Source organism: Frieseomelitta varia, unplaced genomic scaffold, assembly GCF_011392965.1.
Source record: "Frieseomelitta varia isolate USP_RPSP 00005682 unplaced genomic scaffold, Fvar_1.2 scaffold_379, whole genome shotgun sequence".
Classification (NCBI taxonomy): domain Eukaryota; kingdom Metazoa; phylum Arthropoda; class Insecta; order Hymenoptera; family Apidae; genus Frieseomelitta; species Frieseomelitta varia.
Genome location: NW_025110122.1, coordinates 366,086 through 387,901, shown reverse-complemented (window position 1 = coordinate 387,901; position 21,816 = coordinate 366,086). Strand labels below are relative to the sequence as shown.

The 21,816-nt window shown below is 47.2% G+C and overlaps 2 protein-coding genes across 22 annotated transcripts in view; one reads left to right on the top strand and one right to left on the bottom strand.

Annotated features, from left to right (window-relative positions):
* The window catches only part of LOC122531147 (voltage-dependent L-type calcium channel subunit beta-2), an 88,822-nt gene extending 77,182 nt beyond the window's left edge, over positions 1 to 11,640 (bottom strand). For 2 of the 7 annotated variants that reach the window (XM_043658801.1, XM_043658802.1), the window contains exons 1-2: positions 11,301 to 11,639; positions 8,903 to 9,753 (exon numbers count right to left, since the gene is read on the bottom strand). In XM_043658801.1, the coding sequence (XP_043514736.1) occupies positions 8,903 to 9,142 (240 nt within the window). In that variant the 5' untranslated portion in view covers positions 9,143 to 9,753; positions 11,301 to 11,639. Of the gene's footprint in view, positions 1 to 8,902; positions 9,754 to 11,300 lie in introns of all 7 variants that reach the window. The other 5 variants (XM_043658803.1, XM_043658804.1, XM_043658800.1 and 2 more) reach the window with 4 other exon arrangements.
* Positions 11,641 to 13,812: 2,172 nt separating this feature from the next.
* LOC122531175 (protein abrupt-like) overlaps positions 13,813 to 21,816 on the top strand; it is an 86,809-nt gene continuing 78,805 nt past the window's right edge. For 9 of the 15 annotated variants that reach the window (XM_043658890.1, XM_043658893.1, XM_043658878.1 and 6 more), the window contains exon 1: positions 13,869 to 14,293. The gene's annotated coding sequence lies outside the window, so the exon portion shown is untranslated. The other 6 variants (XM_043658882.1, XM_043658881.1, XM_043658884.1 and 3 more) reach the window with 6 other exon arrangements.

Sequence of the window (21,816 nt, the reverse complement as noted above, 5' to 3'; positions counted from 1 at the left end):
GCTTACCTGTTTCTTTCAGGAATCTGGCAGGGAGAGGAAGGCGTTGTGCAACCGATTCACCAATAACCGAATCCGAGACGCGGCTGATGATTTATCGGCCGACGCAAGGAGCAAAACGGAAGTTCAGTGAATCGTGACGGTGGATTTATCGCACGAGTTCTATCTTTGAGCCTGGCGAACGAGGAAACGATCGAGGAGCTTTAAATAATGTGCCTGTCTGGGAGACACGAGGGAAAGGGGGACGCGGAAAGTAACTGGAAAGCACGGAACGTACACGTTTCTTCTAATGGCCCGTTTTCGAGAAAATGAGCATTGAAATTTTCCTCGCGGCAAGAGTCTCAGGCAGGTTTGCTTATAAACGGAGACTGGAATAGAAGTAATGGCCTCTGGGATAATAAACTATTTTCTAGCCGAGCGATTCTACACTACTCGTTGAGTCCCGAGACCAACAGGACTTCAGATTTATCTGACTGAATGAGATATGTACAAAATAAATTTCTGTTTGTCTAATTACGATCATTCGGAAGCTTTTACATTTCTCCACAGATTGAGAGATTCGAACGATCTCTCAATTGGCGAGGTATCGTGTACAAACAGTTTCATTATCATCCAAGTTGTTCGTTATTATCCAAAGTATGTTTTCGAGCAGAAACTCGTTTCGTTTCGTTTCGAGAGGGACATCTCACGATGGTCGCAAGCCTTATTTGGCTGGACGTGCCTTCGAAATTTCGATATGACCTTTGCTTTTGCTTTTTGTTTCATTTGGCCAAACCTACAGCCCCATTTTTTCTTTTTTTCTTTTTTTTTTTTTTTTAGCGAGAATTCAACTCGTGCGTGTTAACACTAGAACTACCAAAATAGTCAACATGACCGATTTGCAATTTTCCTGGGAAATTCTATAAGTGTAAAGCAACGTATCGTTGGAGAGTTAAACGATTCTTCGTAAAACGTGACACAGATAAAAATCTTTTCCTACTCTTTTTATTTTAACGTTTCTGATGGAAACCATATGCTACAATCGTCGGTGTCCCAGCGTTAATAATTTGCATTCACTTTCAAGTTTGATCAGAGTTCTTGTCTCTTCCACCCTCTTTCGTACACATTGGCGCACGCCTTCGTTACTTTTCCCTAAACTTTTACGATCGACCAAACGCCACGGGACAAAGAATCGATTGAACCTCCTCTCTCCAATTGTTTCCACGTTTCGGCGAAACCTCGACATCGGAATTACGGTTTGCAGCGGTGTCGCAGGTTATTATTCCGCGTTCAGTCGGATGGGATTCCGGGCCAGACCGGAAACTCTCGGAAACGACGAATTCCTCGCGTCGCGCCACCTGTCCCCCGCTCGTGTAATTATTCCAACGCCGCTCGCCGATGTTAACGAGCGTACAAAGGGCGTTAACTTCGGCTACCTTCGCCGACCACTACGATCCACCGGACCATGAGTCTCAAATATCAAGCCTTCTCTACCATAGAAATGCCCGGCTCGCGTGTTTCACGCGATTCTTGTCCGCAAACAATGCTCGGATCTTCGTGGATCTTTCCAATTAAGCGGGCTGAAGGGGCTCGTCTCGATCAGGTGCAAGGGAAGAGGAGGCGAAGAACGGGGCGCCGCTCGTGTTTCTCGTCTTTTCCCCTCATTGCCCGTAGGGCACACCGGTTAGAAAAGGGAAGTCACGGTGTTCTCCTTCGAGATCTTCTCCAACTTCTCTCGTTCCGATCCGTTTCGTCCTTCCACGTTTCTCTCTCTCTCTCTTTCTGGTCTCCTCCTTCTTCCTCGCGTCTTCCACGTCCAATTTCTCGGTACGAGTTGGCGACACTCGTTGGCTCTGTTCCGAGAAGAATAATAATTCTGCAATTTTCGGAGGCTCCAAACGAACGGTCGTCTGACTCTCGTCGTTCTTTCTTTTGTTTCTCTTCTTCTTCTTCTTCTTCTTCTTTTTCTTTTTCGTTTTGCCACTAATCCCGCAGGTGTACGCGCTCCGAACATAAGCATTCATCGTCGCTCCGACGACGATTTGCGCTCAGGGTCCGTCTCTTCGTCCAGGCCAGTCGCGCCTGTCTGCTTCTATATTAGCGGGCTTCACGCTGCAGCCCCACTCTGCGAGTGTCTGCGTGCGGACGAACGAAGGACGAAGCGGTGCGCAAGACTCTCGGGGCTGCTGCTCGCTTAGAAACGTGTTTAAGGAGCGGCGCGATGGAGGGAGGAAGGAAGGAGTGTAACTATGGCGCGGAGTGTAACAAAACACAGTTTAGAAGCGGGCCAGAGCCTAGAACAACAAAGGCCCCGAAGGTCTTGCCTTCGCGATCACGTCCCGCACCCACCGCTTCTCTCTCGCTCCGTCTCGCTTCATTTTTCTTCTTCCTCTCGCGCGGACGCATGATACTTCGTCGCTGAATTTTTTATCGCGACGATCTCCGGGGCAATCTCCGGAGAGCAGTTCGCAAAGCTTCACGGAACGCTCGAGTGCAGAAAATTTTGAGCTCTCGAGTCCAAGGAGGTTTAATCGATTCTTTCTTTCTTTTCCTTTTCTTTATTCCTTCCTCTTCTTCTTCGTCCTGTAAATCAATGAAGGAGAACCAGGGGAGAAGTCGCAGAAGCACCGTTGAAAAAGAAAAGAAAAAAAGAAAACAACACGCTGGCCAGTTTAATATCGCGGAACGGTATCCAGGCGAAAAAATGGCGCGGATGAAACAAGATCTAGGGCGAGACAAAGGAACGTTTAATTACCGAACGCGAAAGACTCTCCGGCCCCCGCGCGGACGCATTATACGGATTCCTGCCGGCCGAAAAAGAGGCGACCGGTCCGCCAGACGGATATATGTATACGCACACCGCGAGTGGTCCATTAACAATAATTTTGACGGTGAATCGGTCCGGGAGGGCCCACCTCACTCCACGCTATACTCCGAAAGATAAAGAGAAGCAAAGTGAAAGAGAGAGAGAGAGAGAGAGAGAGAGAGAGAGAGAGAGAGAGAGAGAGAGAGAGAGAAGGAGAGGGATCCTTTCTCGGCAGAGAGGAAACGGGAGAAATAAAAAAAGAAAAAAGAAGAGGAAGGAAGGGTACACGGGCGTGCAAACCCGTTTGGCCGTTAGCAGACTCCTTCGACCAAGGCGTACATGCTCTAGCTCGCTCCGACGCAGGAGCAATCGTCCGCCGCGCTCACGGCTAAAAGTCTGAGCTGCTCTTTTGCTCCTGCCGGCTTGTACACTGACCTATATTCGATGGAACCGGGTCTGGAGACTCGAAGCAACCAGGCATTGGAGACCCACTAGCCCGAAGAAATCCACGGGACAACGTGTCTGTGTGTGTGTATGCGCGTATTTGTATGTATGTATGCTCGTGCCACACGAACTGCTTCTCGCGTGTGCATACGCGAACACACGTGCGGAGATCTTTACTCTCTTCCTTTCTGTATCGATTAACATTGCGCTATACAGAGTGATTCATAAGTGCACGTGTTAATATTTCAGAAGGTTAAAGTAAGCGGAAGAACGTGTGTCGTACGAACGTGTGCGTACGTGGTTGTGGGTGATTATTAAAGAAAGCGTTCAAAGCGTTCTGGCTTTACTCACTGCACGAACGTAGCACGTACAGTAGGTACAGTTGAGACAAACATTTCAATCTCATGAAAAATTTCTATTCCTTTCCGTTGCTGAAACAATAACAACAACTGACTCGACGAGGCTGAGACTCGGGACTGCTCGAAATTCTGTCGATCGATATTTCTCGTCATAGGACCAGATCGTTAGGCTGTTTAACCTTCGTAGTAATATAAAATTCAATTGCTCGATCCTTAAATTTTCAGCTCAACATTAATAACAATGTTTGTTATCAATCTCGATCGAGAAGAATGCAAAGGAATTCGCTTCACCACCCGAAGCATTCGCCGACGACGCATTTACGCAATTGCAAAGCTTGCAAATCGTATACACGGCGTTTAGGTGGAGGAGTGTTTCCTTTTGTCATGGGAAAGTACGTATGGTCGATCGGGACCGTGACCGGTATTTTCCAGCGTACGCGTCCGATACGTGCTCCGTTGCGTCGAATGATGCAGTTAGATCGATGCAGCCTGCACACTAGCTCGGCCCGGTCGGCCAGAAGCTATTTATGTGCCCGGTGCTTCTGAATCTTTTAGCGTGTGACGCACTTCGGGGACTATCTGGTGCACGATAATCGATCCTATCGTTCGCGGAGATGAGATCTGCTGATCGGTGAACTTGTTCGGTAGGCGCGTGGGCGTACCGCGTTTCAGGTGGCCGGTGTCACGTTTCCCCGGTGCTCGATCACCCCGCGTACATACTTCACCTACCTAATAGAGAGAGAGAGAGAGAGAGAGAGAGAGAGAGAGAGAGAGAGCGTTTTTCATTTTTCCAGCGGGCGAGAGCTACGAGGAATCGTTTTTCTGCCGCTCTAATGATTTCCAGTCTCGTTCCGGTTTAATGAAAAAAACGTCGAGTTGTACGTACATATGTGCCTTTTAAACCGTAACACGAGCGCGACTTTGCGTATCGTTGCGTAGCTGTGGAAACGTCGCAGCTTAGGCGAGGTCGAGCCGCTCAGACACGCTGGTTTTAACAGTTACAGTCAGGGAAAATGTTCTGCCACGAAAAACAGTTGACGTTGCCTGTTCGTGCAACTTCTTGAGAGAAATCGTGCGACATCTCTCAAAAGCGAATTTTCTAATCTCCCCTCGACTACATTTACGGTCGGAGTTTTCAAGTATCTTTGCAAGTGTTTTACAAGCTTTCTCTCGACATTTTTTTTTTTTTTTTTTTTTGGCGAAAGATTTGCGAACATTCTGGAAACGTTTTTCTATGAATTGCACATACTTTAGAAATACATGGTCCAAATTAATTTTTCTTTTTGATTCTTCTACGATGAAAATTCCCGAACAAATACTTTTCAAACTTTTAGCAAGAATTGTAACAATATTCTGGGAACTTTTTCTACGAATTGCAACATATTTTAGAAGTACGTCTTCCAGATTCCTTTTTTCTCTCTTCTTTCACGATCAAAATCCCCGAGCAATGCTCTTGAAACTCTTAGCGAAAATTGCAACAACATTCTGGAAACGTTTTCTACGAATTGCAACATATTTTAGAAATATATTTCCCAAATTCCCTTTTTCTTTTTTCAATTTTTCTACGATCAAAACTCCCGGGCAATGCTCTTTCAGCGAAAATTGTAAAACGTATTCTGGAAAAGCGTTGTCCAATTTCATGACGCTAGAGTAAAGAGACATTTTGTATCAAAACGTGTCGGCAGCTTAAGTGGGAAAACAGATGGCAAAGTGTATCCCGAGCAAGATCGTCCAGCGAGCAATTTTCTCCCTCTCTCGGCGAATCGAAAGCTTTCATTTTTGCTGCGGCGCGGTCCGAGATACTCGAGACGACAGGGTATATCCAGCCGCGGATCTGGGTTAAGCGAGGATCATCCAAGTCACGCTCCTTATAACTTGGATTGAAACATCTCGCCTCGAAACTTGATCGATTTCATGGTTTGTACACCGAGGTGAGACATCCTGAATCCCTGCTCCGGTCGAGATTCTCTAAGTCGACTTCTCCTCGCTCGATAGTAACGAACATCTCGAGCACTCTCCAAATTAGAACAGATTTCGAGTGCTCGAAATCCTTTGGTAATTCGCTTTGAATTAAAAATTTGCAAACACGCGGCAGTTTTTTAGCGAAACACAATGCAGCCTGCAGTACCATCGTACACTCGATTCTTCCAAATATTAATTTCATCGTTTGAACGACCAACATCTCCAGTAAATAAATCCGAAGATCGTTGACTCGAATACGTACGAGCGGGCGTGTATGTATCGGATATACGTGGCTTCCATAAATATGCGAAATTTCATTTGCATTCGCGGCACGGCGGCAGACGGCTGCGAAATTTCGAAATTTACGAAACCCATCGGCGAATCGATCGGTCACCGGGTTACGATATCGGCCCCGATTTGCCGGGGCGCAAGTTACGTGTACGTGTACGTGTACGCGCGCGCGCGCGCACGTACATAATCCCATCGTGGCGCGTTTCCATCGAGCGATTTTCACTTTCCGCGAGTCACCGGCGTATCGATCGGGAGTGCGCGCGGTTGTCGCGGCCGGACCGATGATCAATCGCCGGCGTTGGCACTTTTACGCGTTCTGGCATTGAAAAATCGATCGATAATTGGCCGTAGACGGCGCGACAGCCACCGGAAAGTCCCGATTAAGTTGCCGCGATTATCACGCTCGATAGCGATATAGTTGCATTTTAATGCGTGCCCTGTTATTTGCATGATTATAGGTGTTACACGCGGTTATAAAGCGTGCGGCAGCACGTGGGTATACGCGATCGAGATAAAGGGAAGGTTTGCCGGTGAACACGCTCGTGATTGATACCGGAAACACGCGTGAAGATGTCGATCAAAGAAGCCGAAGATACCACTTTCCGCACTTTTCACGAGTGAACGTTTCCTTGGTATCCAGCGCTCGATGCAAATACAGTTCGTTCCGGTGAGTTTTGGTAAATGTCAATGAACCTGAGCGCTCACCTGAGCGTTTATTCAGCGAAAATACGAATATTTTTGAAAGAACTCGTTGGGGCGCGCGCGTAACGAGCGTGTTGTAAAACCATACGATTTGCATACGGATTGGAAAGCAAACGAATAAATCAGAGCGGAGTGTCCAAGTTGATTTTCTTGCATCATCGACGAAAGTTCGTTGGATCGTTCGGGAGATATTTAGTCGGAGTGTTATTAATTAAAGAGACTCCTCTCAATGAAGATTTCTTTCGAGTGAAACAATCCTTTAGGTGAAACGATTAAAACTATTGAAAAGTTGTCGTGAAAATTGTCCCTCTTCGTAACCGAGAACATCTTGCTTTTATTCGGTTTCCCCACAGTGCGTAACGTTAAATCGTAATCTTCAGTCTCGACCTTGGCGAACGAGAAACATCAGCGGCCCAGTTTCTTGTCTCTTGCGTATCACGTTCGTTTCCATCGACGTACCAGCGAGGAAGAGAAAGAGAGAGAGAGAGAGAGAGAGAGAGAGAGAGAGAGATGAAGAAAGACTAGGTTAAAAAAGAAGCATTCCAAAGAGAGTCGATTCCATTTTCCACCCCATCATCTCGTGTCTGTCTCATTAGCACTTCGAGTGTGTGCGTGAGAGACAGAGGGACAGAGAGAGAGGAGAGAGAGAGAGAGAGAGAGAGAGAGAGAAAGAGTGTCGAGGTGGCGTCGCAGAGAAAGCCAAGCGAAGCCCAGCTGAATGCAGCTGCAAATGAGGAGCACCAACGATGCTGCTGCGGTGGTTGTCTGTCTCTAGCTATAGCTGTGTTCCCCTCTATGAAAGATGCAGAAGCTCTAAATGAAGAGCTTGGTCACTGGAATAGCGTTGGATATCAGGGACGACGTGGAAACAGGCCGAGAGGAGGCGAGCTTTGATCAGACCGTACCGTCCATCTTTCATTTCCCTCCGCTGGACCGTGTATTCGTAATTCTTTCTGACGCGAATCGCCATAGTCGGAATAAATTAGGCTCCCTCTCTTTCTCTGGGTGAAAGTTTTTCGCGTTAAAAGTAGGCGTAACACGTTTCCCTTTACGCTCTTCGCGCTAGTTTCTCGACGGCAAATGAACGCGGACCTAACGCCGGATAGATAACATTATAAATGATCACGGTGCACGTTATTGCGTAAGTCTGAACGCAACGTAACCGACAGAGTGAATTACAGAGAGATTAGTTGCAGAGTGATCGTAGTATGGAAAATAGAATTTGTTTCGATCGGCGAATAGCTGTTGATGCTGTTACAGCCGCGAGAAACGCGCTGATGCGCGAGCGTAAGGTAGCGTAACGTTGTGCAACGCCCGGGGAGAAGTATTAAAGAGAAGCATTCTCAGGCGACCGTCCGCCACTATTCACCTTTTACGAGTTTCTGCGTGTTTGCCGTAGGTTTGTACAAAGCATCCTATATCCGAGGATATTGCTTCCTGAGATTTTCATACGTGACGACACGTTGTGCAACATCCATCACATCCCGTGTATTTGAACGGCGTAAAACGTGGATAGAAACGTCGCCAGGGGATTCAATAAACGTAAATTTCAACGATGCGCTTAGTGACGTGTGTCCTTTATGTTTCACGGAGATAACGTTAGAGACTGTGTGTATATAAGCGAGGTACCTTTCGACGCGCTTCATCGAAACTTTCCGAAATTCCAAAAAATTCCAATGTCGGATAAACGGAAGATAACGAAAACTCAAACACTCTCTGTCTGCCCCACCGGGGCAGATAATAGATAAGCTCGAGAGTGTGGCCGAATTACTCGACATCGTTGTACATAGTATGTAGTATGTATCACAGACTTTATTATTCATATCCTTGAATGTTGCGTTAAACTTTGTGGAAGAAGTAGAAAATCGATTCTGACTCGAGTCGAATGGAAAATTCGTCGTTTGCGGGTTCGATCGTTCGTGAGAGAATTATTCGATTGGAGCTTGCATTTCCGCCAGGCCACTCAGAAAGATTCGATTCCTTTCTTACGAAACGGTACCAAAAAACCTTAACCTTGATATACAAACTGGAGTACCTCGTCCCACGCTCCACGCCTCGTATTCATAAGCTGCTTCAAGTCTACTCCTGTAATAATGATACCCGCTGCTTATCACTTTCCAAGCGACAGTGGTATCAAACACCTTGACCTTCGTCTCGAGTGGCTCTTTTCTTTCCAAGCTTCTTCGAACCTACCGCAACGACCATGCTCGCGGACTTTTCTAAAGCTACCATTCTAACCTCTCAATTAATTTCAATTATCCAGTTTCGCTCAGTGCGCTTCCGACACCTTGTTACGGAAGATGAGGTGAAATTCTTTTTTTCGTTCCACGAGACACAGAGAGACTTCACAGAGTCGACTTACCGGATTGTTGGTGAATGCCGAGGTGGACGCAGCGGTAGGATGATGATGATCGTAATCCAGGTAATCGTCCCGACTCCTCTCCGGGTCGTCCCTGTCGTCCCTGATGTCGCGGACGTCCCGGAAGTCCCGAAAGTCCCGTGGGTCCCTGATCTCGTGTAGGTCCCGAAAGTCGCGGAGGTCGCGTTCTCGGAGGTCGCAACGGCTCACGTGGTCCCGTTCACCGCGAAGCTGTCTCGACATCGCCGTCGGCTCCTCCTCCTGCGAGTCGAGCAGCAGCTGCTCGGCTCCACCGCCACCTCCTCCACCACCGCCTCCGCCACCTCCAGCACCACCTCCGCGTCGGGCGGGATAACGCCGGAGGTCACACCATCCTACCTCCTCCCCCGCCCCTCCGGCGACCTCGCCACGGGGCAACCGAGCCGTGCCTGGGGCCCTCACGACCGATCTGCCTCGAACCTCCTGCCCCCGCGGCCCCCCGGGGGGCTCCACCACATCACACCCAAACGCTACGCTTCTTGGACCCCTCACGACCCAACTCTTCTGCTTCCACTACGCACCACCCTCTCTCCCCTTTCCTCCCTTTTCCTCTCGAGCTCTTTTCTTCTTTCCTTCTTCCCTTCCCTTCTCTTCTCTTTGCCTCGAGTTTTCCTTCTCCTCCTCTCGTTCGTTTTATTTATTTTTTAAGGGAGGATTTTCTTTTCGATTGATTTTTTTTTTTTTTTTTTTTCTTTAATGGATTATTGGCACGGAAGCTGGCTGGCTAGAGGCGAGAGAACGGCGATGGACCAGCGGAAGTAGCGAGAGAGTGGCGGCTGAAGTTGACGCGCTTGACGAAAAACGGTTTCGAGTGTCTGTAAACAGAGGTTGGAGGGTTAGCGGGATCGATTCAAATCAAGAGTGAAGGTTCGAGACGTTTCGACGGATTTGTTTCTCCGACCGTTTCTCGCTTGAATTTCTTTATTATCAATTTCATTTCGAAAGCACGGCGAGCGTAAGAGAGACTGGTTCGAAACGTTAATGTTTAGGGATGTAATGGAACAGATCAACGCGAAAATGCCCACGTACATACATATAATAACTATGTTCGATACTTCACAGCCTACGATACGTGACGCTGTCACGGCTACGTAAGATGTAAATTCAATTTTTCACCGGCGGTTAATTCAATTAAAATTTAACGAACCGACATATTTTGACACAATGACACGTGTTTCTGTGTTGTCCCGTGCCGCGTGCTCTAACCGACGTTTCGTCAACGTCTTGCAAAGTTTACATTTCTTGCTCGAGCGGAATTAATTAAATCGTTTCCGTGTCAACGGAAATTTCTGTCAAATTTCAGCATGAACATCACGGGTCGACCGGCGTTTGGAAAAATTGGAATTTTAAAAATTTATTTGCTCAAATATTTTTCAATGTTAGCGGTGCAGAAATTCGACGCAAAGTCTCGTCGAAATTCGATCGAGAAATCGTTTTCATTCGTCGCACGATCGAACGATTAGCGCGACGATGGTCGAAATAATAACAAGGTCGAGCCTCGATTCGTTAAATCGATGATCATTAATTAACGCGTCACCGGGGAAAGACGCGGACCGTTGATAGTGATAGACGCGGAACTTCTCTCTGCCAAGGTCAAACCCGACCATTCGGGAAGTTATGGCTGCTCTGCACCGTTACCTTGAGAGGCTAGCGCAGAACGTGACGTGTCTCCAACCTAGGAGAACCTCGTAGTTACTCGGCCGCGAGTATAATGAAATACGCGGATGGGAACGCGTTCCGACGCGACAAGAATCGACGCGGCAACTGCCGTGAAATGAAACGATAAACCGGTGCGTAAAATCCTCCACTGACGTTCCGCCGACTTTCGTAGAGGAGAGAGGGTGGCAACGCAAGCTCGCATAAGGTGGGGGCGAGTTGAGGTTAGGTCACGCCGCAGACCGCGAATGTAGGGTTGTGGGTCGCGCCCGGTCGAGCTCAGCTGCGCTGCGACCTAAAGGGGTTGCGGCTTGTCTCTGGTCAGACACGCCACAGGCCACTCGATCGTTTCCCTTTATTCCCTCTACAGAAGATGCCTCTAACGAACCGTCTCTGTAATTTCCCCTTCGATCTTGCCCTGTACTTTGATCCAAGGCTAATGCGTAAAGTAAAGAGACCAGTATACGCGACAAGTAGAATGTGGCCGTCACGAGTCAGACCGAGAGTCAAACGCACTGACGCGAGTATCGTAACGCTGTCGCCGCGTCATTTTCCGAGACAGTTCGATGCTGTGAATGAGACAACGAAGAACAAGGACCAGTCCATCCTGTGCGACGAGCTACGATCTGAAGACACGAGCGGAACACCGTACGGACAGAGAGTCAAGGGTGACCACGGTACCCTACGGTCATTCCCCGAAACTTACTCGATCCTCTGTTCGACCCGGAATCTTCGTACCGGGATCTTTCCAGTCAAAAGACGAACACACCACTGGGGATCACTTTTTCGCGCGCGGCTCACCTACTTCACCGCGAGCGGGCGATCGATCGGGAAACGCGTACGCAAACGACGGCTGATAGAAGGTAGAAATCTAACGCGGCGAGACTGGCTGACGACGTGAACGAACGATTTCCGCGTGGACGATCCGGCGGCAAGAAAGTGTCCACGACGTCGAAACGACGGTGACGGTTGGGGCCGTGCTCGCGTCGACGGCTGCTGCTACCGCGGCTCGCGCTACCTCGGCCGGTCTCGGTCGGCCTCGTCCTCAGTCGGTGTTGCTCGGCTCTTGTATCGTGACGTCGCGCGGGGACGCGAAAACCCCGGCGGTCTAGAGTATCGATCGCATGCGCCAGCGCACGCGAGCTACGCTGCGACGCGTCAACACGCGCCTTACTCGACTGACGCGAGGGTTGCCAGACACGTGGTTGCGTTTCCGACGTTCCACAACGTCGTCTTTCTTTTCTCTTTTTTTCTCCTTCGCAGCATCTAAACCTAAGCGGGAGAGAGAGAGAAACAGAGAAATAGTCTCGGTCCGATTGTCGGACGAAACGTCGATAGAAGGTGAGATGAAAAGGGGGTTGTTCTATAATGTGGACTGCTGCTGTCTCTTAGGAGAGTCTAGGTGTCAAGGGATGACCTTGCAACAGTAGCGTCTGATAGTCCTGCAGCCTATTCTTAGAGCGTCATTTACGAAGATACTCAGATACGATTGATGAAATTTTCAATAGGAGAACTCTATCAAATGTTTCTGCGATGTAGGAGATAGGAAGAAACGCATCTGACATCTTTCGTACTTCCACCTAGATTCGTCGATTTCTTTCGCTCCGTTTATCATTCGAATAGCAGATGTAGCTTCACACTTTTCGTCGATGGACCAACACCTGCACCTCGCAATGAACAAACCTGCATCGGTCTCTGTAGCGACGTTTCTCTTTGGGATCGTCGAGTAGCGTACAATCGCGAATGATTGAAACAAATTACAAACTACAAAGATTCCTCTTATCGTTCGATGCGCTTTCGTTTAAATTACACGTTATCAAGTTACATTTAACGCTACGAATTGAGTCGACTGAAAACGAAATTCAACTCGAATACCTGACCGTGCTGTTCAAAGCTCGTGGCGTGAAATGGAGATGAAACCACCACCAATGGCTCGTCGGACAGGCCGACATCTGACGGAGGGTGAAAGAAACGCCACAAGAGAAAATAGCTCGTGAAAGAGGAAACGAGTCTGCAGTTTTCCGCGAGAGCCACCCCCTCTTCGTGATTTCGCCACGTGCAGATCTCTTTACCGACCTTCAGTGATAACATTCCCCGCGGGATTTACTTCGAACGACCAGCGACTCTTGACAAAAGACGCACTTACTCTCGGACGAATGGCCACGTTCCAATCGAACGTTATTGATCGTAAAACAAAGTGCTCGGAGCGTGAAGTAAGGCGGGAGCAACGTGCACTATGCAGTGCTGCAGACTGGTGGCTGGAATTAGAACGTTGTTTCTCTGAACGATAATCGTTTCGAGTGGTTTTGAGAACAACGTGCTTTCCTTTGGCTTTTTCGAATCTTCGGGTAAGACGCCATTTAGCAATTGCTCGAGGAAACCATGATTTTTAAACGGAACTGCGACCGATCGAAAAGGAGGAGAAAAGAGAAATCGAAAGGAATTTCGCACCCCAATTTCCAACCCATAAAATAATGAATTTTAAATTGTAAATGTTTATCATTACAAAACGGAAAAGAAACACCCAAGGGTTCTCGGTTCCCAATCCCGTACTAGCTTCTCCCGAGCTTCCCAAACATAAACGGGAATATCCGTCAAGTTTCCCCTTCGAAAGTCATCCATCCCCATAATAGGAGCAACCCTTGCTACCTGTTCTAGCGCGTTATCCGATCATCGATCAACCGCGATGAGGAAGATGGTCAGACAGCGTCTGTCTGGCGACACGAGGAGCGTCGCGTAGAGAGACTTCCGGTCGGAAGCGAGTGTCCGAAGGTAGCGCGAGGCGCGTGTACCGAGCGAGGCGGGTCGGGCGTACGAGCCGGTCTCGACAGCAGCACGGTTAGCTCTCGGCGAGCAGCGGCGTTCGTCATCTCCCCGCAGGCTACGCCGTAAGGTGGCAACGTTGCTGTCGCGCGAGAGTAGTTTGGAGTCAGGCGCAAGGGGCAATGCTACCGCTCGCGCTAACAATACACGCTGGTAGGGGAAGGCTATAGAGCGCTCTAGTAGCGTGGTAGCGTGTATCCCCGCGTGGTGGGGGTGAGTGTTTTAACGTGAGACGTAGAGCAAAACGCGTGGTGGGGGCAAGTCAACAGGCCGCGTGGTGGGGCGAAAGAGTGGCAGAGCGTGAGAGGGAGAACAACGGAGCGAGCAAGAGAGCGGCAGAAGGCGGAGAGGGAGAGAGCAGGAAAGCGGCAGAAGGCGGAGAGGGAGCGAGAGGCCGCCGAAAGCGTATAGCGGCCCATAATTCGGTGCGCCGCCCCGCAATCAGGTTCGTGCTCGATGTTTCTAACCGCCTCGCTCGTCGCAGCCGGGAGAGTGAGACGGTAGTGCACGTTTTTACGTTTGCTCGTCAGCTCCGTTGATCAAGCATACCACAGTCCGCGATATAGAAATCGGAGTAAACGCGGAGTTTTACGAGCCGGCGGTCTGTTCTTCTGGTATTCGTCTCGTTTCTCGTTTCTCGTTCGTTCTCCCCCGACGAATCCGCGGTGTCATTGTTCTTGTTGTTTACCCAAGTCCGAGAGATAGACGCGGCTCTAACTCTTGGACATCTCGCTCGACCGGTTCAAACGATAGTTTAGTCGTCGTTGTGAGAGAGCAGCGGGAACCACGTTACGAGCGGACGTGCGGAAAAGCCGGGAAGCTACTAAATCTAAGGGCTCGTCCCTCGCCAGAAGACACGGAGGGACAGAGACGAGTGTGAGAGGGGAAAGCCTGCTAGAAACACCGCACCGGGGAGGAAGAAGGAACGCAGTGGCTCGCAATAGAAGCGCGCGTCAGTCAGTCAACCAGTCGGCCATTCAGTCAGTCAATCATTCAGTCCCAGTGTGCCGGTTCTACGTTTCGAAACGTTTTATTCTCTCTCTGTTTATACTCGCCTTGAGTTCTTTAATGGTGGCTGTCCGGTGTGTTTTGCTGGCAGCCGACGACGATTCTTTGTACGTAAGTGAAAATGAGAAGTAGAAGCAAGCAGCGCGCCAAGGCTGTCTGAAAACGAGAATCTCTTCTGGGTGAACCTCATCGCTGCTACTGATTTTGTGTACCATCGTTCTTTGAGACACCACCGGAAGCGTTTACACGAGGCGTTCACAATCGCTGGCCACGCACACGCTTTGCATCGGAGGAAAATGTGCCGCCACGGACACGGCCAGTGAATTAATTTTTTATGTGATGATTTATCTTTCTTTTCATTTCTTTTTTTTTTTTTTTCTCCTTTACGTTCACACAATTCGTTGATTGTTGGTGATGATTGTGCTGGTTCGCTGATGTACGCGCCTCCACGTCGTGATTAAAAAAAAGAAAAAAAAAAAACAAAAACGCGGTGGAGGAGGAGGAGGAAGAGGAGGAGAAGAAGGAGGAGCTGGCGTCCATCCTTAGAGAACATCTCTCGTCGTGTCTTCCTTCCCCCTTCAGTTTTGGTCCACGTAGTCATGTAAATATACGAAACCGAAAGAAACGGACACATGCATGCTCTCTGAAACCGCGTCCCATGAGCACGTGTGTGCACGTGTACGAAGAGTACGAGCGTGTTATGGCCACGACGCGGTACACGGCTCTGATTATTAACGAGTTATTACCGCGATACTAATTAAGTTTAATCGCAAGGCCGCCGTTCGTTAAAGTTAATTGCACGATCGACCACGGCCCACGTCGTTAACTACGCCGTTCCTGCTTGCTGCGTAGTCGTGCTTTTATAGAAATTACGCGGATTCGATATTTCGTCTGCCAGAACGCGCGAAAATCCATCTCGTTAAATTTCATTTTATTTTTTTATTTTTTTTTTTTTTATTTTTTTTTTTCCCCACCTCTGCCAAAATCGAGGTCGGCGGCAGCAGCGGATCGAAAATCGTTCGAACTCCACGTTTCACGTTACATGGAAATTCTTCCGCGATACGCGATCCGTGCTCCCGGTGTAACCGTGTTGCAAAGAGTTGCGTGAATCGCAATTGCACCAGTACGTGTCACGAGGCTCGTATTTCTCGCGGTTTCGAGCCAACACGGTAGCCCGTGTACACACCATCGACGTTTCTCTCCTCACAAGTACGCGCGTGCACACGTACACACGCGATCTATCTATCGATCGATCGGCGAACACGTTTCGGCTCTAATACACGGCGATGAGTTCGAGAACGCTCTCTCGTTCTTTATATCGATATTCCGGTGGAACGATCGCGATCGTTTCGCTCGAATGGCTCGCAACGTTAATTTGTTTGCCGCCTCGCCTACCGTTGCTCAGCCGCGTTACGTCGCCTACGGTTTCTCCAAATCTCTTTCTGTTCGTCTCTCTTCGATTAGGATTGTTATTCGGCCTCTTAACGGTACGTTCGTCTTTCTTTCTTTTTTTATTCTTCTTCTTCTTCTTTTCTTCTTTGATTAATCGACGAATTCGATTGTTTGAACTTGGATCGACGGTCGTTTAGCAAAGATCTTTTTGCCATTTCGATTAGATTCGATTCGTTGCGGTCTATTTTCTCGCGGGACGCGTTGAACCTCGTGTCCTTGGTTAATTCTTTATTAGATTCAAACATTTTAGAATTCCTCGAATCGACGTCCGTTTAGCCGACTGAGAATCGGGGCCATTGTTGCACTTGCGACTCTTATTTTCAATCGATTCACGCTCTCCGGTTAAATTTTTTAATCATTACGACATCGTTGATATCTTTCTTTCGTCGCCGTTTCCTCTATCGTGATTTCATAATTTTATTTCGGAAATTTGAAGAAACTGAGATTCGAGTAATCTTGTACATCTTCTAACGATAATTTCTACATTTTTCTCTTTATTGTTTATAACCATTAGATCTTCCGAAGTCATTGTTTTCTCAATTTATTAACGATCGCGTCAATGTAATCAGCCATTCAGGAGCCACGCCGATCGTCATCGTTATTTGAAGATTACATTATTAAAAGTGATGATGCATAAAAGTGATAAAACATTATCTTGAAAATTTACTTTACCTGACTCGTCATCTGTCGTTTCATTCCAGTCCATTAAACAAACGTATAGAAGCAAGTTTTTTTTTTTTTTTTTCTTTCTTTTTTAACGTCGATGCTGTCGAAACGTTTCCTTTCGTACAATTCACGACAGTTCATTTTTCGAGGTTCTCTCAAAGACATACCGAACGGCGTTATATATATTCCTGAAAGATTTTGTTGAAAGTGAACTCGATCGGTTTGGTCTCGTAGAGGGTTGGTTCATTTGTCGGATGATCCAACGATTTTCGTGCCCCCACCAACGCGTCGGCTTTCGTTTCCCTTCGGGTTTTATGCTAATGACGATCGACTCTGTGCGCACGTCTGGACGATCCTAGGCGGAATTTGTTAAAGTTCGTAGGCTGTTGGTTGCGACACGCAGGCAGCAGGCACACGCGTCGTATATTGCGTGCGACGCGTGTGATCAATAAATCGGGCTGTGCAGCACGTACACGAACGCACTGCCGTGTGTACGGACACGTGACGTGCACACTGTTGCGGCCGCGGCCCTAAAACGCACAGCCTAGACGTAACACTGTTCCTTTTTCACGCGACGCGGCGCGACAATGTATCAAAAGCAGCCAGGTCAGAATATTTCGTACGGCGTTGAAAATTTTTCTATAACCAACGGTATTATTATGAACTGCCCCGTCGTCGGTTAACTGCGTCACATTCCTTCTAGAGATTTTGTTACTATTGTATGTGCTAGAAATTCGCCGACGCAGGCGAATTTCGAGTTCGTACGGATGGCGCGCAATGTAGGTTCTGCGTGGAAATTCTACTACGTACGTAGAAAAAAATTCAGCTAGGTAATCTCTTTCCTAGCTTCCTTCCCGTTGTTTTTTTTTTACTTTTCTTTCTTTCTTCCATCTTCCTACTTGATATTAAATTTTTTCAACTTTTGCTATTACGTTTCCCCGAATATTCTGCGATTAATATTCTCCGTTTTCTTTTTCCTTTCTTTTTTTTTTGGCGTTTCATGCTCGGTAATAGATTATCTGGATGTTGAAAACTCATTTTTCGACGATATTTTTTAATCAAAGTTTTCTTCCCGTTAAAGTTTTCGACGGAAACGAAAACTTGGCGAAGGAGACGACGATTTTAGGTAATTGCTTTTTTTTTTTTTGGCAGAATTTTTATCATCACTTTGCCCACTTTGGTTCACTTTCTCCTTGGCCTATCGGGCTTCCCGTCGTTGTTTCTGATAAATTCGATACTGATAATAACTTCCTGGACGAACGGGATGTAGGATACGTAACAAATGCACGCGCATGTATTATCTCAACGAGTAATTCTCTATTTATATCATATTTATACATTGAAATGTTTCCCTCGAACGAGGATTACCTCCACGCAAATCGATTCTTGGTTCGATCAAGGAAAGGAAAGTAAAATTTCATTTCATTTCAATTTGATAGAGGGTTCGTAAAGTAAAATTCTTCAATTGTCTTTCTTTTCGCGACAAATTTGCAACGTTTCTCGTTAGAAATTTTTTGAAATTGTCAATGTTCCTCCTTTCTTTTCTTTCTCGTTCTCTCTTTTACTGGCAATTTACGACGAATCTGCAAGATTGATTATCGCCGGGTCTCCCGTTGGAAACGGAAATCGCACGAGCCCGTGTCTTTCCACATGGCGGCCGATGGTTATTTGATCGATACGAGCCCTCGTCTCTCCGCTTTTCACCGTGAGCATTGCGACCCTTTTATTAATGACTGACTCACACGAATCTCTCGATAAGCCGCGATAGTCACGAGCCTCTCTCGCATTTGGGAACGTTCCACGCACACGAAGGTCGTACTGCGCGCGTATCTTTCACGGACGATTTATTAAGGACGATCCTGCAATTCGTTGTCAGTCGACGGTCGTGTTACATCAACGAAAACGAAAGACAGATAAATAAATCGAAGGAAAGAATTTTGCTTCGTTGTTGTCACGTTCGAATTATCGATTCTCCAATTTCACAAGCTCTCGTAATCCGTTCGCTGCTTTATCATGCTTAACGAAACAGAGAATTACAATGGCAAGGGAGGGGTGGTACGCTGCGTCTCGTGGAATTTATACCAGGGAATCGCTGCTTGAAATCTCGAGACCAGTTACGTTGTCCCGATAACGCGTAAACATGGTCTAATCCGTCGGCGATCGAACCTCGATCGTAGACTTTTATCGTTCCCACGGCTCGCGTTTGATGTGGATCGCGACGTGCACGGTTTTTCCAAGTGCATAGTCGCAGGTTGCTCAGTTGTTAAAAGTACGAAATAAGATACATAACTTGAGCCTCTAGGAAGCTCTGACTAACTTTGCTTTTCAGCTAATTTCTCAACTATGATTGACGCTTAATTTTCAAGGGGCAGTAGATTCATTAAGTAATAGAGTACGAACGATGGATTTAGTGGGTTTAAACGCAAGTTCATTTGTTTCTTTAGCATCTTGTTGCATAAAATTTTCCATCGTCTACTGTTTTCCCCTTATATTTTCAAAGATACAAATTTTCATAAAAATCTACAGTCTAATCATCGCAGGATAAAGTTGTCCAGTGCGACTTTTGGTTAGTTATGCAGTTGGTCTAGGAATGCAACATTTGGAACAGGATATTTGAGTTAATCTTCTTTCTAACTTGATAGCAGTTTAGAAACAAATTCTTTTCGAGCCAATGCTCATCTTCTATTTCCTTCCTAAGTCAATAAATTTTCATTCCGAAACATTCTTTCGTCAAATAAACGAATTTCATGGCAACCAGTTTGTAGATCACGCGCATACAGTCTTTTCTGAATTCTTCGAAAGATCGTTTTGCGCTCGGTACTGTGTGTTTCGAAGCAAAACGCCAAAGCGTCGACAAACGCTTTGATAAGAAAGGACTCACGATACGGGGAAACTGGGCGAATGTTGGCGTGCCCAGTAAAAAAACGTGGCGAGAGCGTAGTAAAAACAGTGCAAATTAACCGAATTATGGAAGCGTCACGTTTGCTAATGATTTATGCGCGACAATGTGCCGGTAATTGGCAGCGTGCACGCAGCGAGCAACGCGCGGCCTGTCCACCGATTAATTAATGAATTGACGGGCACGAGATTGCGGCCGCAAAATGATGTACATACATTCGTCACTGGGAGACGGTCAATTGTCGGAATGCTCCGGCGCAAACTTCGTTCGTTTGTTGCTGTTCCTTTGTCATTTGTCGGCGATTCGTCGTCGCCTCGGTTAGAGAAAACACGATTTGCAAATCGGTTCGCGTCGCCTGGGAATCGAAGCGTAGCGAAGGCAAAGTTTTGTTCTTAAGCCTATCCCTTTTGACGTTGAAGCAACAGCAGGAAATTTTGTATTTTCGCGCCCGGTCGATCGAACGACGTGTTTTATTCTACGATGCTTAGAATATATTAGAACGATATTGAAAAAAAAAGAAGAGGGAGGAAGAAAGAGGGTGGTGCTACTATTAAGTAGAGCAGGCGATTACGCAATGATCGTGTAACGCAATAGAAAGGATAATTACCGGAAAATGGAGGCAAATAATGAATAGGTATAAAGTTTTCCCAGCGGATGACTCAGCTTCGTTTCCTTTCTAGCCTCTTGTTCTCCGTGACTTTTCTCTGTGGCCATTGTTACAGGGTGCTTTTCCTTTTTCCTCGCTCTGGCTTCGTAGAAGCGCACATTTTTCGGGGTAGTCGTAAAATCGGCTGGTTTCGAAACTAATCCACGCGATTCCAGCTTACGTATTGTTCGTAACGCTGCCGGGGTCTACGATGGTTGGTAATACACATAATTTGTTAGTAAAACGCGGCTCGGTTTCTCAAACAGTATCGCGGCTAATGGTATCTCGGATCGTGGACTGTTTTACAACGAGTCAGAGGCGGCGAACCGCAAAGAGAGATAACGGAAATTGAGGGTTCTGGGGATCTTAGTTACGTACCTGCGATTCGGAAAAACGAATACGCACACACGCACACACACGTATAAACGAAGAACTCGATTTCTAGCCATGCACGTACCTGCTCAGAAAAAGAGAGTGAGAGCTTGAGGGTCCTCTAGGGCAAGGGAATGCAGCAGCTGGCCCGATAATTGCGCCGGCGATATTATTAATGGCCCCAAAGATTTGCTTCGGCAACGGAACTCAGGTAGACGAGCGAGTATTACGGTACTGTACACGCACGTTGTGCGCCCACCTTAATCCTCCGCCACGTGAAAACGTACAGGATGTAACTGTGCACAATGATACTCGCTCGGCTCGGCCTACGGGTCACGTATACGAAGTGGAATTCTTCCTTTGCCAGGATCTTTGTTACTCTGCTTTTCGTTTAGATCGGCCCGAGGCGAAAACCCGGTAAAAACTGGCGGGCAGATACTTTTCGAGCGATGGGATTTCGATGATAGGAGTTGGAAATGCTAGATTAGGATACTCGGAATTGTCCTGTCCGAATTCTCGAGTTTTTGGAATTTCCTCTGCAGGATTTGCAGATTTACGGATTTTGTCTTAATTCTGCGATTTTTTTTTTGGCGGGGGAGGATTCCAAGAACTTGCGAATTTTTCTGGAAGATAATGGTGTACAATTCGAGGCATTACTACTACTAGAATTGTTATAGTTTTCCAGTCAAGATCACATAGCCATTCGTCGCGATATTTCTTTACTTTACAGTCTCATTTTGCAATCATTTGCACGCGTGCGATATCGAGAAACAATTTTTCAAAAGAACGCTTACATTCTTCCGAAGCGAACCAAAGATAAAAGAAAGTCCGTGTTCGACTCGAACAGTCGGATAATTATCCTTGTACGAAATGAGTCATTTCGTTGAAAAACTCCATGAATCTTCGACAGAAAGAAGCTGGTGCGAACCAGAACCTATAGGTTTAGCCGAACAAGGGAAAAGGGCATTCGATGCGTATTTCTAAGAAGGATCAGGGTGGATGCTCTAGGGTCTACGAGAGTGTTTATTTTAGAGCACAAATGGAACGCTTGCCCACTTTGGGGGGTTGTACACTTTCATTACGTTTTTCTTGAAGGCTTGACGTTCTTGGTACGTTTCGTCTGGTAATTCGAGCATGTCGCACATTAGGATCCTTTTCTTTCTTTTCTTGTCTCTTGGTCCAGGGCGTTTCTCTGGTCTGTGTTTCGTCCATTTTAAGGACTCTTCGTAAACGGATTGTTGGTAATACGAGGCGTTACGGGCAACACATGCAGGCGCAAAAGTATGCCCACGGCAAGTACTCCCACCGCGTGAAAATCCTGTTTTTACTTTCTGGTTTAACCGGCCAAAAAAAAAA